This window comes from Scomber scombrus, chromosome 14 (assembly GCF_963691925.1).
Source record: "Scomber scombrus chromosome 14, fScoSco1.1, whole genome shotgun sequence".
Taxonomy (NCBI): Eukaryota; Metazoa; Chordata; class Actinopteri; order Scombriformes; family Scombridae; genus Scomber; species Scomber scombrus.
The window spans coordinates 4,067,808-4,091,965 of NC_084983.1; the positions used below are offsets into that span (position 1 = coordinate 4,067,808).

The 24,158-nt window shown below is 41.3% G+C and overlaps 1 protein-coding gene across 1 annotated transcript; it reads right to left on the minus strand.

The window, feature by feature from the left end:
* Positions 1-1,873: 1,873 nt before the first annotated feature.
* Positions 1,874-23,897, minus strand: sptbn4a (spectrin, beta, non-erythrocytic 4a). The gene is made up of 19 exons (XM_062433584.1): positions 23,769-23,897; positions 14,295-14,558; positions 12,463-12,696; positions 12,232-12,321; positions 11,860-12,138; positions 11,642-11,772; positions 11,291-11,495; positions 9,717-9,962; positions 9,431-9,565; positions 8,950-9,191; positions 7,148-7,286; positions 6,936-7,020; positions 6,397-6,608; positions 4,668-6,025; positions 4,452-4,512; positions 4,082-4,350; positions 3,244-3,414; positions 2,968-3,010; positions 1,874-2,173 (listed from the first exon to the last, which is right to left on the minus strand). The coding sequence occupies exons 1-19, from the start codon at positions 23,889-23,891 to the stop codon at positions 1,874-1,876; spliced, it is 4,587 nt and encodes a 1,528-aa protein (XP_062289568.1). The 5' UTR covers positions 23,892-23,897.
* Positions 23,898-24,158: the final 261 nt, after the last annotated feature.

Below are 24,158 nucleotides of genomic sequence, written 5' to 3' on the forward strand. Positions count from 1 at the left end.
TGGGGCTGCGGAGGCAACTCCTGGATCTGATATGAATAAATATAGGCATATAAAAATACAGCAAGCATACCTACAGTATGTCCTGCTGCTCTTCCCTGGTAAAAGGTGTTTAATACAACTAGATATTGGTGTACTTATATACACTACAGATATTTAATAGTGACTCCTAATTTGCATATTTTTCATTTAAATGTAATAAACATTAATATATTTGAGTGATGGTTGTTTTTATTCGACTTTTACGTTGGATTAATACAAATGTTTTAATTTTTACCCATTTCAGTTCAGAGTATTGTTTTTATTAGAGCACAGAATTGATTGGTATACATACAAAGATAGGTATATACAATATTCATGACTTGAATCATGACAGTTTTACATTTTTAACTTGCCTCGAGATTGATGATTGAGATTCCGATCGGTTTGGACGTCAAATGAAAAGACACAGGGGTACAGAGAGGTTCACGCTCGGTGAACTGCTTCAAGGAGGAGGGGGTTTTTTACAATTTTTAGGCGGGGCACCACAAAGTCAGTGGTGATTGAACATTTCACAGCTGAGACCATTACATTCTGTGGAAAAGAAATTGCAGGAATACAGTACAAACAGCAGAAGGGGCCATTTGGCTTCTTAATTCATATTACAAATCAATGAGTAGTCACTTCCCACCCCCTCCAAAATAAAACAAAAAATAAATAAATAAATAAATACACACCCCTTTCCTCTCATGCTAACTGTGGATACTTTGTCAAACTTACCTCTGGATTTTAAGGAGTGGACCATGATAGCAAAATACATTTTTTTCCCCTCACTCACCCTCACATTTTAAATTATTGCAACTCCAATACTGCCCAACGTATTTCAAGAAACATAAAAATAAAGGCAAGTTTAACAGGTGCACTAATAGACTATTTCATGCAATGTTCAGATTTTTGTCATGTATACAAAGGCATTGTGTCACATAGGCTTAGTGTTACTTTGAGCATTGCCACTTTGAACACACCTTGGTTTTTAATGGATTAGAATTTGCCGGAGAGCTCTTTTCTTGACATGGATCATTGTGGACAAATAAATCATAAATAACGACTGGAAAAGAAAAAAAAACCGGTAGAAATGTGTAATTCGCTGACACCGATGAAGTCAGGTGGGTAACACCAGCATTCCATTATATTAAGATGGTTCAAAGCTTAGCCGTGTGATGGGATTAAATGTCGTTATGGTTAGTATACAGATGTGTCAAGTGTCTAAGGTGCAAAACTGCCCGGAGTAAGCTTATGTGGATGTGACAAATCATAGAGTTCACATTTGCAACTATTTCTTGTTTCCTTTTTCCCTTTTTCTCTCTCTAACGAAGAGAAGAAATAAAAAAGTATATTGCTTCAAAAAACTTTTTTTTTTTTTTTTTAATATTGTGAAACATTTCATTCACCACTTCTCGGGTTTGTCTAGATAGACAGAGCATTACATTATCAGTCAAAGATACTACATACAGAAAGATGCTGTGAATCCAAGAGATTAAACGATCAACGATGGGACGTGACAGTGACTAATTCCTGGGACCACTTGTTGGAGTCTGTCTGTCTGTCTTGTCTGTCTGTCTGTCTGTCTGTCTTTCTGTCTCGGGCCAACCTCCTTCTCTACCAGCAGGTGGCACAATGCAAGCACTGATGTATTGCCTGGGTGAAGGGGAGGGGCTGAGAGATTAGTCTGTCACAGTTACAATAGTCAGTCCAAAGACTGTGGCCTCAGTGTGTTCCGGCTATGTGACTGAGGATCTGCAAACCTAGCTGCACATGCTCTCCATCCATCCATCCCTCCCTCCCACCCACCGCCTCCTACACCTTTTTGTCAGTGAGTAAAACATAAAGGGGCTCCTCATTTGCTCTTTCCAGACGTGCTGGAGCCCCCCGCCCCGCCCTCCATCTTGTCAGCGATTTCTGACGTGTCTAGCTTATCAGAGCCGTCCCCTTTCTCTGACCTCTCCTTCTCAGACCTCTCCTCCCCTTCGACGACCTCCGATCTCTCTGACCTGGCGTCGGCGTCCCCTTCCGACTTCTCCTTCCTCTCCGAGCATTCGGGGTCCAAGGTTGAGGTGCCTGGCTTGTCCCATATGCCCATGGCCTCATGCTCAGCTATACAGGTGGTTATGTTCGAAGTCCAGGCCTTAAGATCCTCCTACACAGACAAGCATGAGACAGACAGTCAGATCTTTCTCTTCTGCATGTTACATTTTGTTTTGCATGATTTATATTGTATTTTAGGATTTACACCATCATTGTAGATGAAAATTAGAGCCTGCAACAGAGAGGGACTTTCAATTGAGCAGTTTTAGTAAATGGAGGAGAGAGGAAATTAAAAATAGACGACTTAGACTGATGCAAAGTCTGATATTTATTTACTCAAGTCGATGATCAAAATGTTTGATAAATGACACACAATCCAAATGTGTGAAAACTGAGCAAAATCTTCTGTCTGTTTCATTATAGTGTCAGGATCTTGTCATTAGTCATTATTATATTTCAGAGGATAAGACTATGTAAAATTCTCAATTCTCAATTTCAGTTACTGTCACTAAATCCCAGAAACAGACCAAATCCAACAATGTGTCAATCTGCCTCTTCTTGTCCTGTATGTGGCACTCAAGCTCACTGATTCCTACTGGAAATGTCCATCTTTAAAAAGGCTCATTGATGTGTTTATACATTTTTTATAGCAGTTGGGAAACAATGGAGCTCTATGGCACAGAGGAATCAAATACACAGTATCAGGCTTTGGATGCACGCACAGGCGGATTTTACCATTAGGCACAGTAGGCAACTGTCTTATTATGATGTTTAGGTATGAAATATAACATATCAAATTATGTTACTATTATAACCCATTATACCCAGAAATCCTTGCACAACCCATGTGTGCCATCCCATAGTCAGAGCTCCTCTTTAACATGACTTAACTATAAATGTTCTTACCTCATCTTTTGCATGGAACACAAAGTTGTTTCCGTCATTCATGCTGTTTTAGAAAAACAACAACAGGGACTGTCAGTTTCTTATGCACAGCAATGCCTATTCTAACCACATGCATAAGGAATAATCTAACATGCACATTTGTTTATGTTTTGGTGTTTCTATGAGCTATGAACTATAACTAATGAATTCATTGTAGAGAAACACAACCCTGTAAAATCAGGATTCAGAATCACAATTTCTACCTTTTAAAATTTGCCACAGTAAAAAGCTACTTACTTAACAATGAACACATTTTTCTTCTTCTTGTATCCCAGCGAGGGATCAAATGAGGAGTTAATAAGGTCAACGGGAGGCTCTCCGTTGTAGGTCGCGGTGTGGTTCTTAGCATCCTTATAGAAGGTCAGCATTCCATCTTTCAGCACACAGTATACGTTCGTCCAGGACTTACTGAAATTCAAAATGACACATGAAGCAGATTAAGATACATTTCTGTGAATACCTTGGATTTCACTTTTTCTCAAATGATATATACATATATGTATATACATATATATATATATATATATATATATATATATATATATATATATATATATATATATATATATTATGGGCAGCAATTCTCATTTCAGATGTATTCAAATCTTATGAGATAGCTAATGTACAATGAACACCAAAGAACAATATATTTTGATTTGATCTGATTGACCATTGGCTGAGCCCTGCCCAATGTAAACACTGTTGCTATTCCTGTTGAGCCATTTTAAGATGTCAGTGGTAATGGTGGCAAATGTACCACTCAAAACATTATAATAGGCATAAACAACAGGCAGGGGTAGACAAAAGCGGTCTATTTATTTCTAACTGGCAACCATGGACATATTCTGTTTATTATCACTAGTAGATCGTATCAGCTGAAGCTAGCTAGCTAGCTAATTAAGCTACGCAACAATGAGCTTGGTGAAAACACTATCTCCTTTCAGTTGTTATCTTTTTAATGTTCCCCAGCTGACTAGTTTAAAGTCTTGTAAAAGAGACTCCACTACAACATGGATTTGTCAGCAAACTATCCATTGTAAGTGTGTGTTGTATGGTCTGTCAGTGGTAGCTCTACCTGTTGGGGCTCCTCTGTTGAGCTTCAAGGTCAGTAGTGGTGGCCTTTTTGCGGTACAGAAAGCCTTCGTTTTGGGCAGTGTGTGAAGGTGGCTGGGGTGTTGGCGGGGCACCGGTAGCTGGGGCGGAGCGAGAACGCCGTGTCTCTTCAGGCTCTTTTGGACGGGGCCTCCTCCTTGGTTTGGGGCGGTCTCTGGCGCGGGGACGTCCGTCAAAACGAGTTACAGGTGCTGAGAGGCTGCTAGGAGGCCGGTAAGGCTCTCCTCGTGCCTGAGAAAAGCAGATAAAAAGAAAAAGTAAGACATTTTAAAGATACAATGAAAGATGAACTTACAACACCATTGTGATACACTGTATGAAAGCTAACTCACAGTTGCCGCCTCTCTCTCCTGGACCTGTTCTACAATCTCCGCCATGGTATTTCTCTTCTCCCTGCAGTGACAACAGAGAGTCACCCAAACAGCAAACACATTCATTATGCAACCTTAAAAATCATTAGGATCACGCTGGACACTGCTGAGTAGGCAAAATGTAGGGCCAAATTTTGCAAAGATCATTTAAATTTCCATGGCGACTCATTCACATACCCTGAGCGTTTGTCAGAGCCCTCTTTAACAGAGCCCTCCAGGTCACTGGAGTCTTGTCTCTGCAGCCTCTGCTTGCCACTCCCCTCTTGTTCACTGGACGACTGCCTCTCCAGGCGTCTCCTGTAGCGCTCCTGACGCACAATCAGCGGCAGCTCGTTCAGCCTGGCTTGGATCTCCTGTTCGCTGGAGGTCTGTCTACCCAGCTTGTACTCCCTCTCTCGCCTCAGATGGTCCATCTGGGGGTCAGAGCGGCTGCCACGTGGATCCCTCTGGAGACGGCCGTGGAGGAGGTCCAGCCCTGACTCTGGCCCCACCATGTCTGCCATTGGGATGTCCCCAAACTGTTCTCGTTGCACTCTGCTAGCTTCTAGTAGGGGATTTACAGCCTTGTGGATGTGGTTGATCCTGGGCTGCATGAAGTCAGCTTTCAGGTGCTGCCATGCATATGCCATTTTCGGGTCCATGATGCCACCACTCTGCGCCAAGTAACCAGAACTGCCCAGACTTCCACTACTGTAATGATTTTGTGCCAGATAGCTTGAGCTACCCATTCCTCCACTGCCCTGATAATTCTGCGCTAGGTAGCCAGTACTCCCCATATTAGGCTGTTGTGCCAAATACCCAGTACTCCCCATATTAGGCTGTTGGGCCAAATACCCAGTACTCCCCATATTAGGCTGTTGTGCCAAATATCCTGAACTCCCCAAATTAGGCGGGTGTCCCAAGTATCCAGAACTTACCACATTTTGTGGTTGCGCTAAATACCCAGAACTTCCCATATTCTGATGAGGGTGGAAACTTGGGCTTCCCATACCTCCACTACATTGCTGCTGAGCTAGGTTACCTGAACTTCCTACAATGCCACTGGCTAGATGGTTTTGCATTGAGTGGCCAGAGCCACCCACACACCCAGTAGTCATTCCATAGTACCCGGAGCTCTCTGCACTGCCAACAGTTTGATGGTTTTTCCCAAGGTAGGTAGAAGTGTCTCCTCCACCACTGTGGGAGGTCAGTGCTGAAAACCCGGAGTCACTTCCACCTCCGGTCACCTGATGATTCATCCCAAGGTAGGAGGAGCCCACCAACTTTGCACTGCACTGTTGTTCCAGTCCGTGGTAGCCTGATCCATTTATGATTGGGTGGTAGCTGGCAAGCGATGAGGACAATCTCTGGGTTGCTGGGGTGGCACCCAGATCCAGACTGGTCTGTAAGGGTTTGGATTCCATATGAGCTTGTACCGTCTGCCTCAAGAAAGATGAGGTAGCACTGGTTGAGGGAACGGGAGTCAGACAAGATAACGGGAACATCCTTCGGCTGGAGAGCGGGGTCTTTTTCTCCTCCTCTTTTTTCTTCTCAGCCTAAAAGAAAGAGTTTAAATAACTAATAGAAGCATATAAAGCCAATTAAAGCCAGAAACCAAAAGCGGGATGGAGCCAATCAGCAGAGGTATAACAAATGATCAGGAATATTTGCTCAGAGCAGTCTGTTTTATTGACAGCTAAACAATGAAACATGAAAGGCAAATGGGGTGCAGTCAGTGAGGCTGCACCGCATGCAGTAAATGTCATGAGACAGATTTAAGCCCATAACGATGCAAACTCATGGCATGCGCCCATGCCTGCTAAGCAAACACAACATCCCAAGGTCACTTCTTTTTTTTTTTTCCTGTAGCAGCATTAAATTGTGACTCTACCAAACTGATTAAACATTTATCTACAGTCAAGCTTACTGCGGAAAGCTGGCGGAGTGAGCTGAAGCGTTCTTTCCAGGTTACAGCAGCCTTGCGGAAGGCCTCGTGGCGAAGGATGAGCTGCTCAACCTCATCAGTTTGGGCCTGGGCCTCTCCTCCTTCCGGCTCCCTGGAGGTGATCAGCGGCTCCTTGGCCTTCAGCCAGGCTTCCGCCTTTACGGTCTCCTGGGCGAACTGGAACTTTTCCTGCTCTGGAGGTGACAGCAGACCGACAGCACGCTTACAATCACACCACATTTTAACACATGCTCCAGTGGAAATCTGTTGTTTAAATGCTCGCGTGTAAGCTTATGTTTTACGCCATAGCTCGGATGCTCATCTTATCGTTATGAGTATGTAATGTTAGCTCACACAAGACTAACAATAAAATTCATACATGATTCATAATACATTAACTGCACATAACAGGACTAAGTGGGGAAAAAAACATTTATAGCTTTGAGCCCATTTGATATTTAACACCGTGTTGTCTTAAAAGCTGTTTCTGCTCTGGTGTGGTTGTCTAGTGAGTCACTCACTGCGCAGTAACTTCTCCTGGTGTTTGTCCCATTTCTCAACAAGATCCCTCTGCTTAGCCAGAAGGCTGTCCAACTTCTCTTTTATCTGTGGTGACAGACAGATTGCAGTCACGACCACAACAACATACTGCTACATCTCCATAAAGTAAGTGCATGGGTTTGTGGTATGTGTGATGATAATTCATATGTGTTTGACCGCGCGTTAACCTAACCTCCTCTGACGCAGGGTTGCCCGCAGCGATCAGGATCTTGCCGAGATCTGCGCACTGCTGAATGGTCTTGCTGCGGCCGTCTATTTTGGCTTTCAGCTCCTGATGCTGCCTCATCATCACCTCAAGAGCTGTCAAATCTCTGAAGAAGGACAGATCAGATTATTATATTATTATTCAGATTAGATTAAACATATAGCTCCAGAGTGTACGTTCATGTATATACACAGACTAAATGATTAGTGTTTAGTTGTTGTTTATCACAATTTTTCTACCCACATTAGTGATGAGGCAAAATTTTGGTGCACAGTTTTCATCCAAACTATTACACAGACTGCCATGAAATTTGGTGCACATATCCAAGGTGCCAAGAGGATGACTAATACCTTGGCTGTTCATCTAGTGCCACCAGCAGAACCGGTTTACACCACCCTGTGGCCTATTATTATCTTTACTTCACCACAACCAGAATTTGGACTAAAATGTATTTATTTATCTAACAGACTTGGTGTTCTTAATAATGATCATTACCACCTCACAGGGCTGCTAGTGTGCTATAGACTCTTTTTTAAAGAGTTTATAGAGTCTATAAAGAGTCTTGTTTTTTTTAAGATTATTTGTGAGCATGTCAATTTTATATGCCAACCTCCTCTCCACCCTTCTCAGGACTAAGCGCCAGACCTGGGGGGGGGGCCGAAGCCTTCCTCAGTTGCCTCCCCCACTCTCTGGAACTCACTCCGTGACTGCACTGACCTCATCACATTAAATTCACTCCTTAAGACTCATCTTTTTAAATCTGCTTTTAATGTTTGATTGTTTGGATTGATTTATTGATCGTGTTTTTATTTATACTGCATGGTTTTACTGTTTTTAATTGACCCTCCTCCTGTAAATTGTCTTTAAGTATTGCTAAAAGTATTATTATTATCATATTATTATTATTTATCTGAGATAGTGTACAGTAGAGAGATTGGGTGTGATGTATGGTGAGGGAGGATGACATGCAACAAAGGCTGGATTTAAGCCTTTTAAGACATTGCAGTTACACCACATGTAACATTTATATAGTGTTACCATAGTGACAGCCCATTACAAGAAAATTAATAGATATTTTAATTCATAATTTAACATATGAGTTTCTTAAAAAATAACAAAATGTTAGCGGCTGGAGCTTCACGGATGTAAGAATTTGCTGCTTTTCTGTTACATATCATTGCAACTTGTACATCTTTGGCTATTTGGACCAAACAAGCACTTGGAAAACATCCTCATGGACTCAGAGAGATTTGGATAGGTATTTTCACTATTCAACCAAACAGTTAACCTATAAAAAAAAAATCCTTTTACCAACCAATAATGTAAGTAATCATTAGATGCAGCTCTATACAGATGGTGTGTATATGTTTCACCATCTTTACCGGCCCCATGGTGCTGTATGTTCACACATATGTTGATATGTATCGACAGCTGCTAAAAGATTTCCAGCCAAATGTGAAAATGCTGCTTATTACACAGAGGAACCAGTTGGTAAAATGACAAATAATGGCGGTGATTACAGTGTCAAATTTATAACCTCCAATTACATCATATTAAAAAACCGAATAACAGATGTGATGTGGAATTAGGTCAAGGTGGCACAGCAGCCTAATTTGACACCACACAGTAATGAACTTGGGTCCATAGGGACTGCACAAGACCACAGAGACTTTTAGTTTAATTGAACACTGAACCGCAAACTACGAGTTCTAAAACTGGACATCATGCTGAACATATTCGATGCGCACAACACGAAATAGATGTCTCACCTGGGCTCATCCCATCCAATCTGGCCCATGATGCCTTCCATCCACATCAGGTTTTCACGCACCACGGAGAAGAACTGCACCTTGTCGGTTACTGAAGTGACCTGGACGCGACTGGCCTCACAAGAGCTGAGCAGCTCCTTCCACGCCTCCATCACCTCCTGCTCTTTCACCATGATGGCCTCAGCTTTCTCACCAGCGTAGATGGTCCTAAGCTGGGCAGCGTTCTCCTGCAGCTGCCTTACCTACACCAAGACAGGGTGAAGAGAGTTAGTGGCTTCATGACACTAGAATTAGTCAAATAAACACACTTTTATAGAATCCCTACACCTGAATATATGCATACAGACTATATGTAGGATTACTCAGTGGATCTGTGAAACTGTTAAGTTTGGTATCATTTTTATATCCACTCATCCTGGTGCTCCTGAACAGAAAGTACACTGTGTGACTGATGAGTTTAAAAAGAAGTCATATCACTTGCCTGTGCAACTAGCAGTTGAAGGGCATGCTCAAAGGAGTGCATGAGTCTCTGCAGGGTGGCTGGATTGGTGATGTTGGCTTGGCACGCCCTCACCTCTGGCAGCTGCTTCATCTTCCCCGCGATCTGAGCCAAGACCTACAACACAGGACAGCGTCGTCATCACGAGCGCTTTTAAAAATAGCAGCCGCATGTAACGGCCAGACTGTCTACCTTTGAGAAGGCAGTTAAGAGCACAACGCAAAGGTACACCCGAATCACAGACTTTATATCAGTCGTTTTATCGAACCTCTTTACAGTCGGTGAAGAACTTGTGCAGCTGGTGGGACGCTGCCAGCATCTGCCTGCGGGTCTCCATCAGCTCCAGGAGGTCGGCCCAGGACTCGTTCAGTCCGTCCTTCCACTCCGCGATGGTGGCGGCGTCCGAGTGGCCGCAGTCGATCATCTCGTTCACCATTTTGTTCACCTGCTCCATCCGCTGCTGGCCGACGTTGTTGGTTTCTGAGGCAAACTTGGTGAACTTCTCCTGAAGCACCTGGAACACACAACCAAAAAGCATAAAGGGACTGTACATGATAACATGAATGCAATCTAATACAACAACCCTGCTATAGATCATATCCTTGTGAAGCCCATAATACTAACCATTTTTGACACACTGTAAGAAAGATGTTGATAACTACATATTTTGTGACTATTCATGTTGGGGGTTGTTTTGTATAAAACATCAGCAGGTATGATTTTTTATCATGTTTATGTTTTGTAAGATGAGCACTATAAGCACTTACTGTAATGTTTGACCCAAGCCAAGTATACAATAAAACATATAACATTTTTCATGTCATATTTGGTGCACATGAGTCAATACCAGCCATTGCCAATTATATATAGAGTTGGGCCTTTGAAATATATTGTATGATCAAAACTTATCATTACGTTAAGATAGCAAATGATGATCATACTGGCAGATGGCCGCCCACTCAGAGACCGGTTCTGTCTGAGGTTTCTTCCTGTTAAAAGGGAGTTGTTTTTGCCACTGTCGCCAAGTGCTGCTCATGTGGGAATGTTGGATCTCTGTAAATTAAACTAAAGAGTATGATTTAGACTTGCTCTATGTGTTAAGTGCCTTGAGATGACTTTTGTTGCGATTTGGCACTATATAAATAAAGATTGATTGATTGAACATTATATACAGACCTATTTCTTGCATTTTTGTTATGTGGCCTATGACGTTTATACTGTGCTCTTAAATCAAATCATATGTTTAGGATGAGGCTGGAAATTGAATATTCACTTTATTTGTTATCTACGGTTGTAGTCAGGAAATAACAAGGTTAAAGACTAAATGAAATATTTTAAATATGCTTTATTTGCTCTCATTCTATAAGAGGGGATAACACTTCTCAGAGCACAAACTTTACTTGGTCTACACATAAAACGGATGTCTGTGGAGATCTTTAAGGTAAATTGTAGATGTTATAACAGTCTTACCATATATTTGAGTTGATACTTAAGTCTGCAGAAACATAGCTGGTAAATAGGAACAACTACATCCTGACATGTTAAGACTATGAGCATGTTTTCACAAAACTGGCCTCTAATTAAGTGGAAACGTTTCCTTTTTTTTATCCCTCATGAAAAACCATTGAAGTCTGATATTAAAATGAAGGTAAATGTATTTGTTACAATTATTCAACTAAAAATGCAACTGTATTTGATTGTCCTGACATGAAAAATGTGTATAGGTAAAATAATATGATCATAGTTAATTGTGCTCACCTATAAATGACTGGACAGTTTAATATCTCCTTCAGTTAGTACAGTGTAGCAACTAAAAAACTGTGCATTCCTCCGAGCACTGACCGTGACATCCTCAAGGTCGTGGCCCAAGTCAGTGGAACTGGCCACCGACTCGCGCTCAGTGATCCACCTCTCTAGCTCCTCCACCTCTTTGTTGAGCTGATAGAGCCAGTACTGCTGCTCCAGCTTGGTCTTCCTGTGCTCCACCATGTCCTTCAGGGACACATACAGCCGGTCTATGTGGGACTGCTGCTTGGTGAGCTGCTCACTGTAAGAAATGCACAGAAAGCTAAATGTTACAGCAACTAATGACACATATTATCTCGTAGGGTAGTTAAATATGCAGAACAACTCTTTTGTCCTTTCTTGGGTCATGTGTTGCTTTGTGGGTTTTATGTGTGAGTCATGCCACACCTGTCTGGGTGTCCCAGTTCCATTAGGCGCCCACATTGCTGGGAGAGCATGCCTACTGTCTCAGCATATGTTTCCACAGTTTGCTCTAAGGCCAGGTGGGCCTTCAGCAGCTGCAGGGTGCTTGACTCATCCTAAAATCATCAGAACAGTGTCAGCTACTGGAGCAGCTTAGGATTCATGCTAATAAACAGCAGTGTGAATGTCATGGCTGTCCTTACCGTGCCTCTTTCTTCATTGACCAGATGGAGCTTCTGACCTGACAGCCAGGACTCCACTTTAGCCGCCTCCGTGTAGTACTGCTGAGACTGCAGCGTGGCGTCCAGCATCACGGACCTCCTTTCTGCCTCCAGCTGCAGCACCTCCCACAGCTGGCGCACGTGCCCCGCCCCTTCACGCACGAACTCCACCTCTGGAGTGCGCAGCGAAGCGATAATCCCCGCCCGGTCTAGAACCTCTTCAACACGTGCCCGCCGCCCCGTCAGCTCCCTCTGGAGAGTCTGAAAGGACCAATCAGAGGTAAGTTCCCAGACTGAGCGGGGTTAGGGTCACATTTCAGCTGATCGTATCTGAACGTCATGTTTATCTCTTACCTGGTTCTTTTTTACATGCTGCTGGACATTCTGGAGGTTATTTCCATAATCTTTACAGGAGGCCACAGGAAGACGCTCCTGAATCCACAGCTATTAAGCAACCACAATGAGGTAAATGCATGAATTTGTACATGTAACATACACTTTAATATGCAAACTGACTGATGCACGAAGGGAATAAAGAAAGAGGAAATGTATGAAATGAATCAGAGAAAAGAATAGCCCACTCACTATCTCATCCTCCAGGTCCTGGGCGACTTGGTGCATCTCTTTGGAGGCCAGCAGGATGCGGCGTCTCTCCTTCAGGGGCTCAATGAGGCGGACGATGCGGGTCTCAACCACGGCTGACTGCTCTCCACTTTCCTTCTCACCTGCCATCAGCCCTCGCTGGGGTAGGCAGACCCCCTGCAAGCTTCCCAGTTCTCCCACATCCTTGTAAAAGTCCCCTATCTGAGACTCCATAGCCTGCACCAGAAAAGAAAGGGGCGGCGAAGGTCACGTTACAAGCCATATGAAGGGACGGACAAACATGGAGCATCAGCTGTTTTCAGGGTTATGTAATCGGTTGCCTGACTTTAAGAAAGAAAAAAGCATATGGTGCATTTTTTTTTTTTTAATGCCATTGAAGCTTGTGTTTAAGAACATGCCACAACAGCGGCCTCTGTGGACTCCCGTCAGAGAGGAGGAAAATTACATAAACAACAATGAGCTGAAGTATACAGTCTGTCAAAAGCATTAGTTGTATCAAAGCAGATTAGAGAGTTTTGGTTATGCACACAGTTCTTATGGGAAAAGATGCTTTAGAGGTAGAAATAATCCTGTTTATTGACTTAAATATTAAAGAGTGGAGTCAAAGAACCAACTCTTGAATATTATTTACATTTACTTTTCTATATTTCAGAGGGAAATTTGTGCTTTTTATTCCACTACATTTATTTCACAGTACAATTTGATGGTTCCTTTTCAGATTTAGACTTTATGTGTAAAACATATTATAAATGTATAAACCACCACCATTCATAAACCACCCATCACTAAACATTATCAGAATTAGCTCCACCTTCACAGTAATAAAATGCTGCCTATAGGTTCAGTAATAATATTCCAATAATATATTTTACACTTTGATTGGTGATATTTAGCATAATGATACTATAATTACATTTTACTTATGTACTTTAACTTAAATATTGTTTTAAATGCATTACTTTTATTTATAATGGGATATGTTGATACTGTAGTAGTAAAACATTAAAAAAGAATAACAGAGACTTAAAATGCTGGCTTGATGACCTTCCATATTCACATAAATTATACTTTGCAATGAATACTTACATATACCTTTTAGCTACCAAAACATATGAATGCTAGACATTAAGAAAAACGATAACATTTTTATTATTATATTCATTTTGGGCTTGTTTTTCCCCGGGTTTCTAATTTGCAAAATCCCCCAAAAACCTGTTTCTACTGATGTTTAAGGTTCAGGATTACACTGTTGCTGCCTTGATTTATTTTTATTTATCATTTTATTCATTATTGTTGTCATTTTATCCAGTTTTTGTCATGTGCCTTGCTGCAATGAGAGTTCCAAACTGAATTTTGTTGTGAAATCCCAATGACAATAAACTTCCTTATGTCCTTATGTAGGATTTAAATGTTTGATTTTAGGCATTTCTAAACTATTCCATAAAGGCTCTGTGTGCCTGCAGGTTTTTGTTCCAACCAATCAAAACTACATGATTTGACCAATCAGCTGTCTGAAGACTGACATCAGTTGATTAAATGAGTCAAGCCTGGTGTGCTCCTGATTGGTTGGAATGAAAACCTGCAGCCACATGAACCTTTATGGAATAGTTTGGACACCTCTGTGGTAAAATGCAGCGTGGCTTCCTCTTGAGGCTGTGCTAAAAATGTTAGTGTGCAATAATGAATAATAACTGGTACAGTGGTCAAAATAAGAATCAGACAGAGAAACATAAAGGATCAAATTAAAAGATAATGTCACATAACTATCACAATGCTACAGTGTATAAAAATGTCACAGTTCAGTTGAGACTTGCCTGGAATTTCTGAAGCTGCTCATTGAAGGTGGGCAGATGGTGAGCCTGTTCCAGCTGGGGGGGCTGCTGCTCCAAGTGCGAGAGCTGGTTGTCCAGGTCCGAGTAGCTCTTCACCGAAGGCTCGGGCTTGTTGTTCTCAAAGAGCTGGCGGGCCTTCGCCTTGGTGGTGGTCTCCAGGTCGGACCAGCACTCTCTGATCTCCTCCAGCTTCTGCTGCACGACCGGACGCAGCTCCGGCTTCTCGTGGATCAGCTCCTGACCCTCCTGTAGTGGTAAAAACACCGCAAATGACAGTTCAGACTTCTAAAAAAACCCCATAATGTCAGTTTTTACACGTGTTATCCCTGTCCTATTTTTAAAAAAAAACTACATTATATGTTGGACTGTCATTTCTTGGTTGAGTGATTTTTTTTTGCTTCTCGCTCGTACACTCCGGTTAATGTCAGCTTTTGCTTGGAGGGATGGTTCTTGTGGGTTGAGATGATTGTTGCCTCGCTCGGTACCAGAAATCTGTGAAGTGCACAAATGCTGCACAGGACTGTCCACCATTTTAGATGTCAAGCACAAAGAAAACCTTTTTCTAAATCTAAAATATATTTATTAAGAATTCCTTTTCCATGACAGTCATCTTTAGATAATCGGTAACCTTTTTATATTTACGATTGACGAAAAAAACCCGAACACCTAAACGCATCGTGCAATTCCATGTATTATGATCCTGTGGGTATTGTACTGTATATAGTCCTTTATTACAGACCAGGACTGTGAGAGTAACTATTACATAGTGAGAGGCTAAATTCAGTTTCATCCCCCAAAATAACTCGGGACAACACAGCTCCATGCCAAGGCTGGAGCCCCCTGCTTGCAAAGAGGCAGGTGTATGGAGCAAAGTTTGGCCTCGGGCTGACCTAAAAATCATGCATGGTAAGTCTAATAAACCCCTTGTTCTGTCCTGCGCCTGTACTCTTCCTCTATTCCTCCCTCCTCCTAAATCTTTGGGCTTTGTTCATGACGTGATCTGGATGAGGAGATGCGGAGAGATCAAAGCTTGTGGCGTTTTCCTTTTGTGTCAATGAGGCTTTCTTCTTTTTTTTTTTTCACTTCCCTGAAACAGATCATTACCAGTCTCCTTCCATATACCTTTGACTTAAGGGAGAGTAGGAGGTATTTTCCCTTCCATGACAAGCTTTTGGATATTTGTTTTAGCATCTGGCAAACAAAGGCTCGTTTATAGCGTAGATTTTCGCCTGTGATCATGTTGAAGATCTTTTTTCCACATTTCGTTTATGCACCGCATTCTTCTGTTCTATACCAAATCGGGTGATACTCGTTATTTACTTAAGCTTGTGTTGTATTAATAAGCATGCACATGATGGATTTTATCTTCTAAATCCTCCTTCTTTCCTTTATCTTTCCCAGAGAGCTGGACCTATATCCTATGGCTTTCATAATGCAGTGCTGCATTCCTCCTCTTGGCACAGGCTCTCTGCTTAACTGCTGCTAGCACTCACTCTCTCGCATCCCTCTCTCTCCCTCTCTCTCTCTCGCTCCTATCTTCCCTCAGCCTCGCTCTCCCTCTCATAATGCAGAGCCAGCAGAAAGCAGGTCTCTCTCTCTCCTTTTCTCTTGGCTTTACTGACACAGAGAGAAAAAGGAGAGAGAGAGAGAGAGAGAGGCAGAGGGAGAAGAAATCAGAGAGGGGGTGGAGAGAGAGGAGAGGAGTAAAGGAAGAAGGGAAGCAAAAAAAAAAAGGAGAAAGAATCAAAGGTTTATGGAACAGGAATCAGGCTGCGGGTGTGCTGGGCTGTGCTACAGCCTCGGCACAGTAGGATCCAAAGGGCATCTGTGAAGTGAATTTTTTCGAGGCAGTCATGGCTGACATGGTGCGATATTTTAATGGCTACCACGTATGAATCATGCTATTGTGGCAGCGCCTGTGTTGCCAAATTCTGCAGGCTTTCTTGTAATGCTGATGCAGCATAGTGAAAATGTGGGTGGGATTAAAAGGGCTTGTTTTATACTATTGGCACAAACAAGAATGTATTCACACCTATTGCACTGTTTGCATTAAAGTAACACTATGCAACTTCTGCCACGCTGTGTATCACACTAAAAATAAAGTCCACTGAAAACACAGACACGACATCCTGAAACAGAGCACACATCCACATTTAAATCTGCTTAATCAGAGATATATAATGCTACAAACTATATGAGGATGTCAGCTTCATTCTTTGATGCCATTTTGTGCCTTCACCCCAACCCACAATGCAACACTACTAGTTAATGTACTACCATTATACTGTTAAAGCAGCAACTTTAAGTACACATACTATTATTTATTTCTGGAATTTGCCTGTTTCATACAAGCAATTTTCAGCTGTGACTTACACTAACTTATTTTGAAAATGCTGTATTTTCAAAATAATGTGTTTTGAATTAATATATGAATAAATTGATTCTACTATTTCTAAAAGCCATCTATTTATACCATTTACTGAGCAGTCATGAGCATCACTGCCACTGAGACAGAATGTATAATCCATTAAAGGCAGTTGGTTTAATAACATGTTGTTGTTCGTCATATTTCTAATGATTTTTTAATGCACTGTGACCCAGATGGGTCTTTTTTGGGTCTCTAAAATAGCAGCATGGACATTTATTTTGCTTGTGTTACAGGACTAAGATTAGAGTATTTTAGAGACTAAGAATCTATCAAATAGATAGAAATGTATTCTATTTTAGGTTGCTGCAGATTTATTTATTTGAAGCAAATTGAGCCACAAGTATAATATAATAACTTAGATGTGCAGGGAGACAAAAAAGTACATTTTAAAAAAGCGTCAGGAAAATGTATGCAACACAAAATCACCAAATTCCACCAAAATGCGAACAAACTAATAAAATAAGTAAAATAAGGTACATGTAAAACAACATTATCAAAGTGAAACGCTCATTTCAAACTTCTTTTAAAAATCAAGTGTAAGAAAATATTGTATGGAGTTAATAGCGCTTTATATATATTAGTGCTGTCAAAATGCACATGTTATTTTTTCCAATAATTTGTCTTTCAGATTCTGTAGCAGACTCAACATACTGGTAATCATTGAAACTACATGACCTAAGGCATCTATTTGTTACTAATGGTGTCATGATAGCTTGTTAGAAAGGAGGCTAAATAACACTCCACAGTTAGGCTAAATGTTGATGAGGAAGTCCCTTTACACTCTCTGTCTCTGTGTGTCTTCATGTGTCAATCACAATGTTTCCTTGTTCTTTTTTTCATATTTGTATGGACTACTGTAAACTTGAACATGGAGCACATTTCTTTTTTGTGATTTTACATCTTATTAAGCTTCAATATGAAGAAGAAAAAAAGGAAATTAACCACGATTAATCACAGCAAATTGTGTGATTAATCAGTTCATTTTGTAACATCACTGGACTGAGGAGGAAGATGAAGATGAAGCGTCTTCTCTCTCTTCTCTTCTTATTTCAGTTCACTGACCAGGTTTCTAATATCATGACAGAAGTAAGTGAGATAACTAATGTGCAGCAGCTTTGGAAAGCGTTCAGCTATGATAGTGGTGCATTACACCACCGAGGAACGATCAAATCTCACACACAGCAGCCACATAGACACATAAGTGCTAGAAGCTTCAGGTATACTCCACAATTCCAAGAAAGCAATATTACCATAGCTGGCCAGAAACATGACTAAATCCTCTGCTAGATGTGACCTAATTCAGGAGTGTGGCAATGCTGGCTTGTTAAACAATACAAAAGGTCTGGTGAGTGCACATATATATATGAGCATGATGCAGCATTCTGGGAGCTCGTTAATAACAGGATGGAATGTAGCCCTCGTAATAGAACGGCATGTACAGTATTTAACATCATCTGATAGAGAGTACACTGTCACTCTGAGAATGAGCCTCTACTATCGTATGTTCCAGTACTGCTACAGCTAAAAAATGAAAATAGTTCTGGCGATATTTGACGGCTTCTGTATCTTATCATCGATAATTCCCATGAAAAGACCAAAACTAGCAATGACTTGATTGTACCAACAACTATTGCTTGTGCAATCACAGCCTGATACGACTCATTCATCTGTGCCATCATTTGTGTTTGCTGTGTGGGTGAAATTAGTCGTCAACAAGGAGTCAAAGATCCCCTCCGGACAAGTTTTAAGATGTTTTTAAGAAGCAACGCAGCTAACAAAACACACAATGAAAGAATATGTTGTAGGAATAATTGATGAAGAATCCTTAAAGAGCTACACCACACATGTTTTAAGATGTATGTTAAAACCTACTCTGCTTTGAATAACACAAATAAAAGTTTAATTACCACACTGAAATCCTTAAAATGACGTCTACTCCTTTAAATCAGATTTCAGGTGAGCTCAGAGAAACTTCCCTTCTACAGCAGATGAATGTGAAAACACACATCATTCTGCACGGTGACGCTCAGACATCCGACTGAGCTTAGAATAAGTCAAATATATTTTTGAGCGGAGGGGGACTTTAAAAATAAACACAAATACAGTTATTAGGAAGAGTGAAATCAGAGATGGGCTGTTGTTAAATGGAATACTACTATCCTAAAGGGACTATAAAGTATGTCTCATCTATCTTATTGTTACATGTTAATTCAGTAACATGAGCACAGCCGCTGTCGTTTATTTTGAGTCAATCCCACTAACACTGTCCTGCTGCCAGAAATACACACTAGAGTACCAAAACTGTATTCATACACCACTGAAAGAGTTTTTTTTTTTTTTTTAGCAAACATGTGCCCAGCTGTTTTAGACATTGAAACAAAATAGAAAGTATATTGTATGTTTGAAAGTATAAATCTCTTTCACAGCAGACCTTTTGACTTGTCATAGCGGTAAAAGCACAGGTGTTACTAATAACATTAACAATAGCTCAGTTCTGTTCAAGGGTCCCTGTAAACCATGACAGTGTGAAAGTGAGCATGAACATGTGCAATATCAGGACCGTGAAACTGAAGCAGCAAAAATGTGACTTCATGTATTCATATTTGATCTAACTGTGCTTTTTCCTATTGTGAATCATCAAAAAAAGGACTATCGACAGATGGACTAATGAACTGATATTTTATGGAATGTGCTGAGATGTAGAATAATGTCAACTGCACGTACATACAGACAGATTAAGATGAAGAGTAACAGATGAGTTAAATGGTTCTTTTACAGTGTGAACTGTTAACAAGGGGCAGTCGTCCATCATATTTTGTATATTCAGTGTGTGTGGATATCAAATATAAATCAATAGCATCATTCTTTCTCTAAAAATAGACATTAGCAGCCACTAGCAGGATATAGTTGACCACCAATGGACATTTTTTTCCATTTTTCCATATATAAGTGATGTGGCTCCATTGGTCAGTGACAGATATATGTCCTCCAGCTCACAGTGTGTTTGTGTGATTACGAAGCATTGACCCCTGAGCCCATGCTAAGGCTTGGCACAAGGTCAGCTGTGAGTCCTCTCACTGTAACAGAGAAGCACCCAGAGATCTTTCACATACACGAGCCGGCCCCCGGAGCTGTGTGTGGCTTCATGTGCTGAGTAAGTACTGAGAGAGGGAGAGAGAGAGAGAGAGAGAGAGAGAAAGAGAGAACAGAGGTAAGGGGCCGAGGCGGGAACCCTTCCAAAAGGACGCAGAGTTCTCTGATCGCGGCAGGACGCAGCGTCATCTTTTCTCTCTGTCTCTCAGGTAACGACAGAGAGAGAGAGAGAGAGAGAGGGAGAGGGGGAGAGAGAGAGGGAGCGGTGGGGGTAGATTCAGTGATGTTAGCAGGGGCTATGGAGACAAGAGGGTCTCCGTAACAGTCTGTACGGGGGGCTACGTCGACAGGGGGGGGAAACTTTAGGAAATCGTGCCAGTCAGCAGCACGGGAGATAGAAACGTCCATGGAGCAGCCATCTTCTGCACTCAGTGTCAGTCCTTTTGGTTTATTTCTCTGGTATTTGGCATGAAAGGTTATACAAATACGCTGATGATTCAAAAGTAAAAGCAGTATCCTGTTTCAGTCCGTTTTCATTTCAAGCTGAGATGTCATTCTAGGTAGAGGGGCCTCTCCATATCTCTCCGAGCAGATTCACACGATAGGCAGAACACTGACTGTGTTCTTTTAAAATTCAAGGTACATGTATCAGAATGTTACTGCTCACCTCTATTTTCAGTTTATAAGGGTAACAAGGTGTCATGGTGACCTGAGGATGCACAGCTTAAAACTGCAACGCCAATGGTTCAGGACCTTTATTGCATGTCTTTAGCCATGCTGCCTGTCTGTATCTCCATAGTAAACTATCCAATAAAAGGCAAAATACCAAAAAACAGAACTGCACTGGTAGGGCTCAACACATTTCTAGACTCATCTTTGTTACTACATCAAAGTTGAAGCTCCTGGACAGGTAATAACACATTATTTGTCTTAAAATAATCAATTTTCAGTTGGAATTACTGCAATATTGAATGTAGCTGATTTAATTTTATAAGGACTGTTAAATATGGTGAAAATGTTTTAAATGTACCATGTCATATATACTATATCAGTTAACTGTGGTCATTCATCAGCTAAAACATGTTGCTTTTCTCTTTTTGGATACAATTCCGGTTGAATGATTCATCTGTCTAAGTCCTTTTATTACCAGCAGAATAGAGAATAGAATACATGGATATGATTATGATGTTGACAACGGGCCTTCCGAGTTTGCTTTTAATATATTAACATCATTTTCCCCACTTGAACCACATCTACATCTGATTCTCTCTTCTTTTTTTTAGCTGTCATGTGATAGCATTTCCTGATATTATCACTATTCTTTCATTTACAATTCAGAGTTTTTTTCTGATCTCTCATCATCAAACGAAACAAACATCATTAATGAACTGAGATGCACAAACCTTGCAGTATCTGTGACAATTTGGATTGGACCAGTAAGAGAATAACCTATTACCTCTTCACAACAAAAAAAGGAACATTAAAGCAGCCAAAATGGAGAAAATACAGTATTTGGTCTAGATATTGAGTCAAACATTGGATTTTTTTTTTGTTTTGGTTGGATATTGGAATTGAAGTTATACCTGTCATCCAGTGGCTGGTAACTTCTATTTTTGAACTTTTATGATGGGTTACAAATAAATTGGCATCCAATTTTAATTTGAAATGGATTGAACCATATTGCACTTATAATGGAGCCCAACCCTGAACCTGTTTGACGTCATTAAAACACCACCATCCCAACAAAGAAGCCATATGTTGCTACATTAGAGTATTAAGTCAGCATGAGAATGCTTAGCTCATCGCTCATGCCCACCACAGGCTGTAGTTTACTGTTTAACTGCTGATTATTGAACAGAATATTCTGCACTACTCAGCCATAGGATGCAGCACTGTTGAGAGCACAAACTAAACCTAACTAAACCACAAACTAAACCTAACTAAACCTGAGAACTTACCAAAAACACTGTCTCCAAGAAAGTAAAAATAAAGCATCAGCTACTAAAAAGCACAACCCTGTCTGCAGACATTGATTGCAATGCAACACAGATTCATCAAAAGTCACATTTGAACTCTTTTGCATTGTTAGTGTTGTGAATGAGCTAAACGGAGGTGTCTGCTGGCTCACTGGGAGGGTCTAGACTGTAGCATGATAAACCTTAAAAATGTATTTCACACATGGACAACCAAGATGGCTAATGAGGATTTCCTCATTAGGTAATGTACAGTAGTAGAGCTTGTCTTCAAGGGCCACGGTTATAATTAGTTACACTGCTATTTCATGAATATTTAATACCATATACTACAAAAAATAACATGTAAAAAAATCTATAAAGTCTAATGAATTTCTTGATGTGTTCAATGAAAAATGAATGATTAAAACACATTAAAATGCCATAAAAGCTCTGGTAGGTGTAAATATATTTGAGCAAGGTCAAGAATGAGGTTTGAGAAACTTCAACAACCATGAAAGGAAATTATTCAGCTATAAATGTTAAAAAAATGTGTATCTAAGAGCTATCTGTGGTGTATTTTAAAGTGAGTGGATTGATAAGAGCCACTCATTTGTATCTAACATCAATGAAGTATTTAATAATAAGAAATAATGCTGACAGAACCCATTTCACACAATAAGTCATAATTCAGTGAGAGATTTTGGCCTGGTGCAGTTTATTGTCCACTGAAATACTGAGAAGGAAATGAGTAATCTGCTCATTAACCTGCCTTTATTTCCTAATGAGAACATAATGATTCAAATATTTATATATATATATTCCAAAAATGGAGGAATTAAGGGATTGCAGCTACAAAAATGGTTTCAGTCTGACATTTTGCTAATGTTCACATGAAGCTCGGGGGCTCGATGTAAAAGAGCACTTCCTGTTTAACCATATAACAGCTTTTTCCGCCCCGAGATGTCATTAATCTGAATCACAATCTATATCACATATATCCATATATAGCAAACATTTTGCTCTATATCACACAAACTTCACCAAACTAAGCACTCAAAGCATCCCCATCCTGTATTCTCTTCATGTCCTCATCTGCAGCTTCAACTGTAACTAAGCAGAGAATCACATGTTTCTGAATCACAGCATCACAATGTTTGTGGCTTAAACACACAACACAACGAATGCAACGTGCCATTAACAGAGATGGAGCCTCATTGACTCATTTCCATCTCGAGAGCCCACCTGAGCTTCACTGAGGCAGAGGGCATGGAGAACATTCTGTGTGGATGGGCATGAGCTCTGTCAGGGTAGCAAAGCAGGATAGAAATATAGAACCAATAAGAAAGAAATGATAAATGAAGCTTACATCTGCTGTGTGTAGTTACACCATTTTGAAATATACGTGAAAATGAAAGGGATCTCTGCCACGCTTGGCCTTCACTGCTGCAAAGGTTTACGTGCCCTCTATATAATTCACTGTAACCTCCATGACTGAATGATGAAATTCAGATGGCCTAACCCTCTCTGCTTCAAAAAAAGACCAAAAAGAAGAAGGAGCACGGGCATCACACCACCTGTGAACATGAAAACAACACTGCTACTTCAGCAATCATAACCTTGAGAATGTAATTCAGGATGTCCCCCCCCTCACACACACACACACACAAGCCGAGCGATGAAACGAAAGCTGTGTGATGACATCTCTCCCACTTTCACCTTTTTTTTTTTTTTTTACTGCCACCACACCCACAATCATACAGTTTCTCAGTCATGTGCTCTCTTTTGACATGATGCCCTCCCCCCCCACCCCCCCGCCATTCCTTGCTCCTTCTCCCACCACCATCTTTCTCCACACTCACCCCACGACTCACCTGCTCTGCCTATCTGACCTCCCCATCCACCCCTTTCCCTCCCCTCGCTCCCTCCCCTCCCCTCCTCTCCCTCCCCCTCCACCATCATGCCCTGGTCACCTCCACTCACCTGTTCTATCTTGGCGAGCCATTCCTTATTGCGGGCCAGTTCTGCCATAAAGGCCTGGTGCTTCAGCCACTTCCTGTGTAGCTTTTGAGCCTCATCCCGCGCCGTGTCTCGGGCCATCAGCATCTTCTCCTCTACCCGCTGTCCCAATCACTCAGCTAGGGGAGACAAAAATAGCCACCATCAGGAGCCCAACGCTCGAGCCAGCCCCTTCTTTTTCTCCCCAACCCCCCCCCACCCCCTTTCCCACAGGACGTCCTGCCTGCCTTGCCTCCTCCACGCAAGAGCCACCCGCTCTGCTCTGCAGGGGCCTGGGTACCTGTGCTGTCACCACCACCCACCCCAACCCCCACCAGACACCCTTTTTCTGGAGGAAGGAAAAAAAAAAAAGGA

Coding starts and splice junctions, on each gene's coding strand:
- sptbn4a (XM_062433584.1), bottom strand. CDS start 23,891: ATGCTGATGGCCCGAGACACGGCGCGGGATGAGGCTCAAAAGCTACAC. Junction 12,322..12,462: donor AGGACCTGGAGGATGAGATA/GTGAGTGGGCTA, acceptor GTTGCTTAATAG/CTGTGGATTCAGGAGCGTCT. Junction 9,192..9,430: donor TTCAACTGCTAGTTGCACAG/GCAAGTGATATG, acceptor GTCTTGGTGTAG/GTAAGGCAGCTGCAGGAGAA.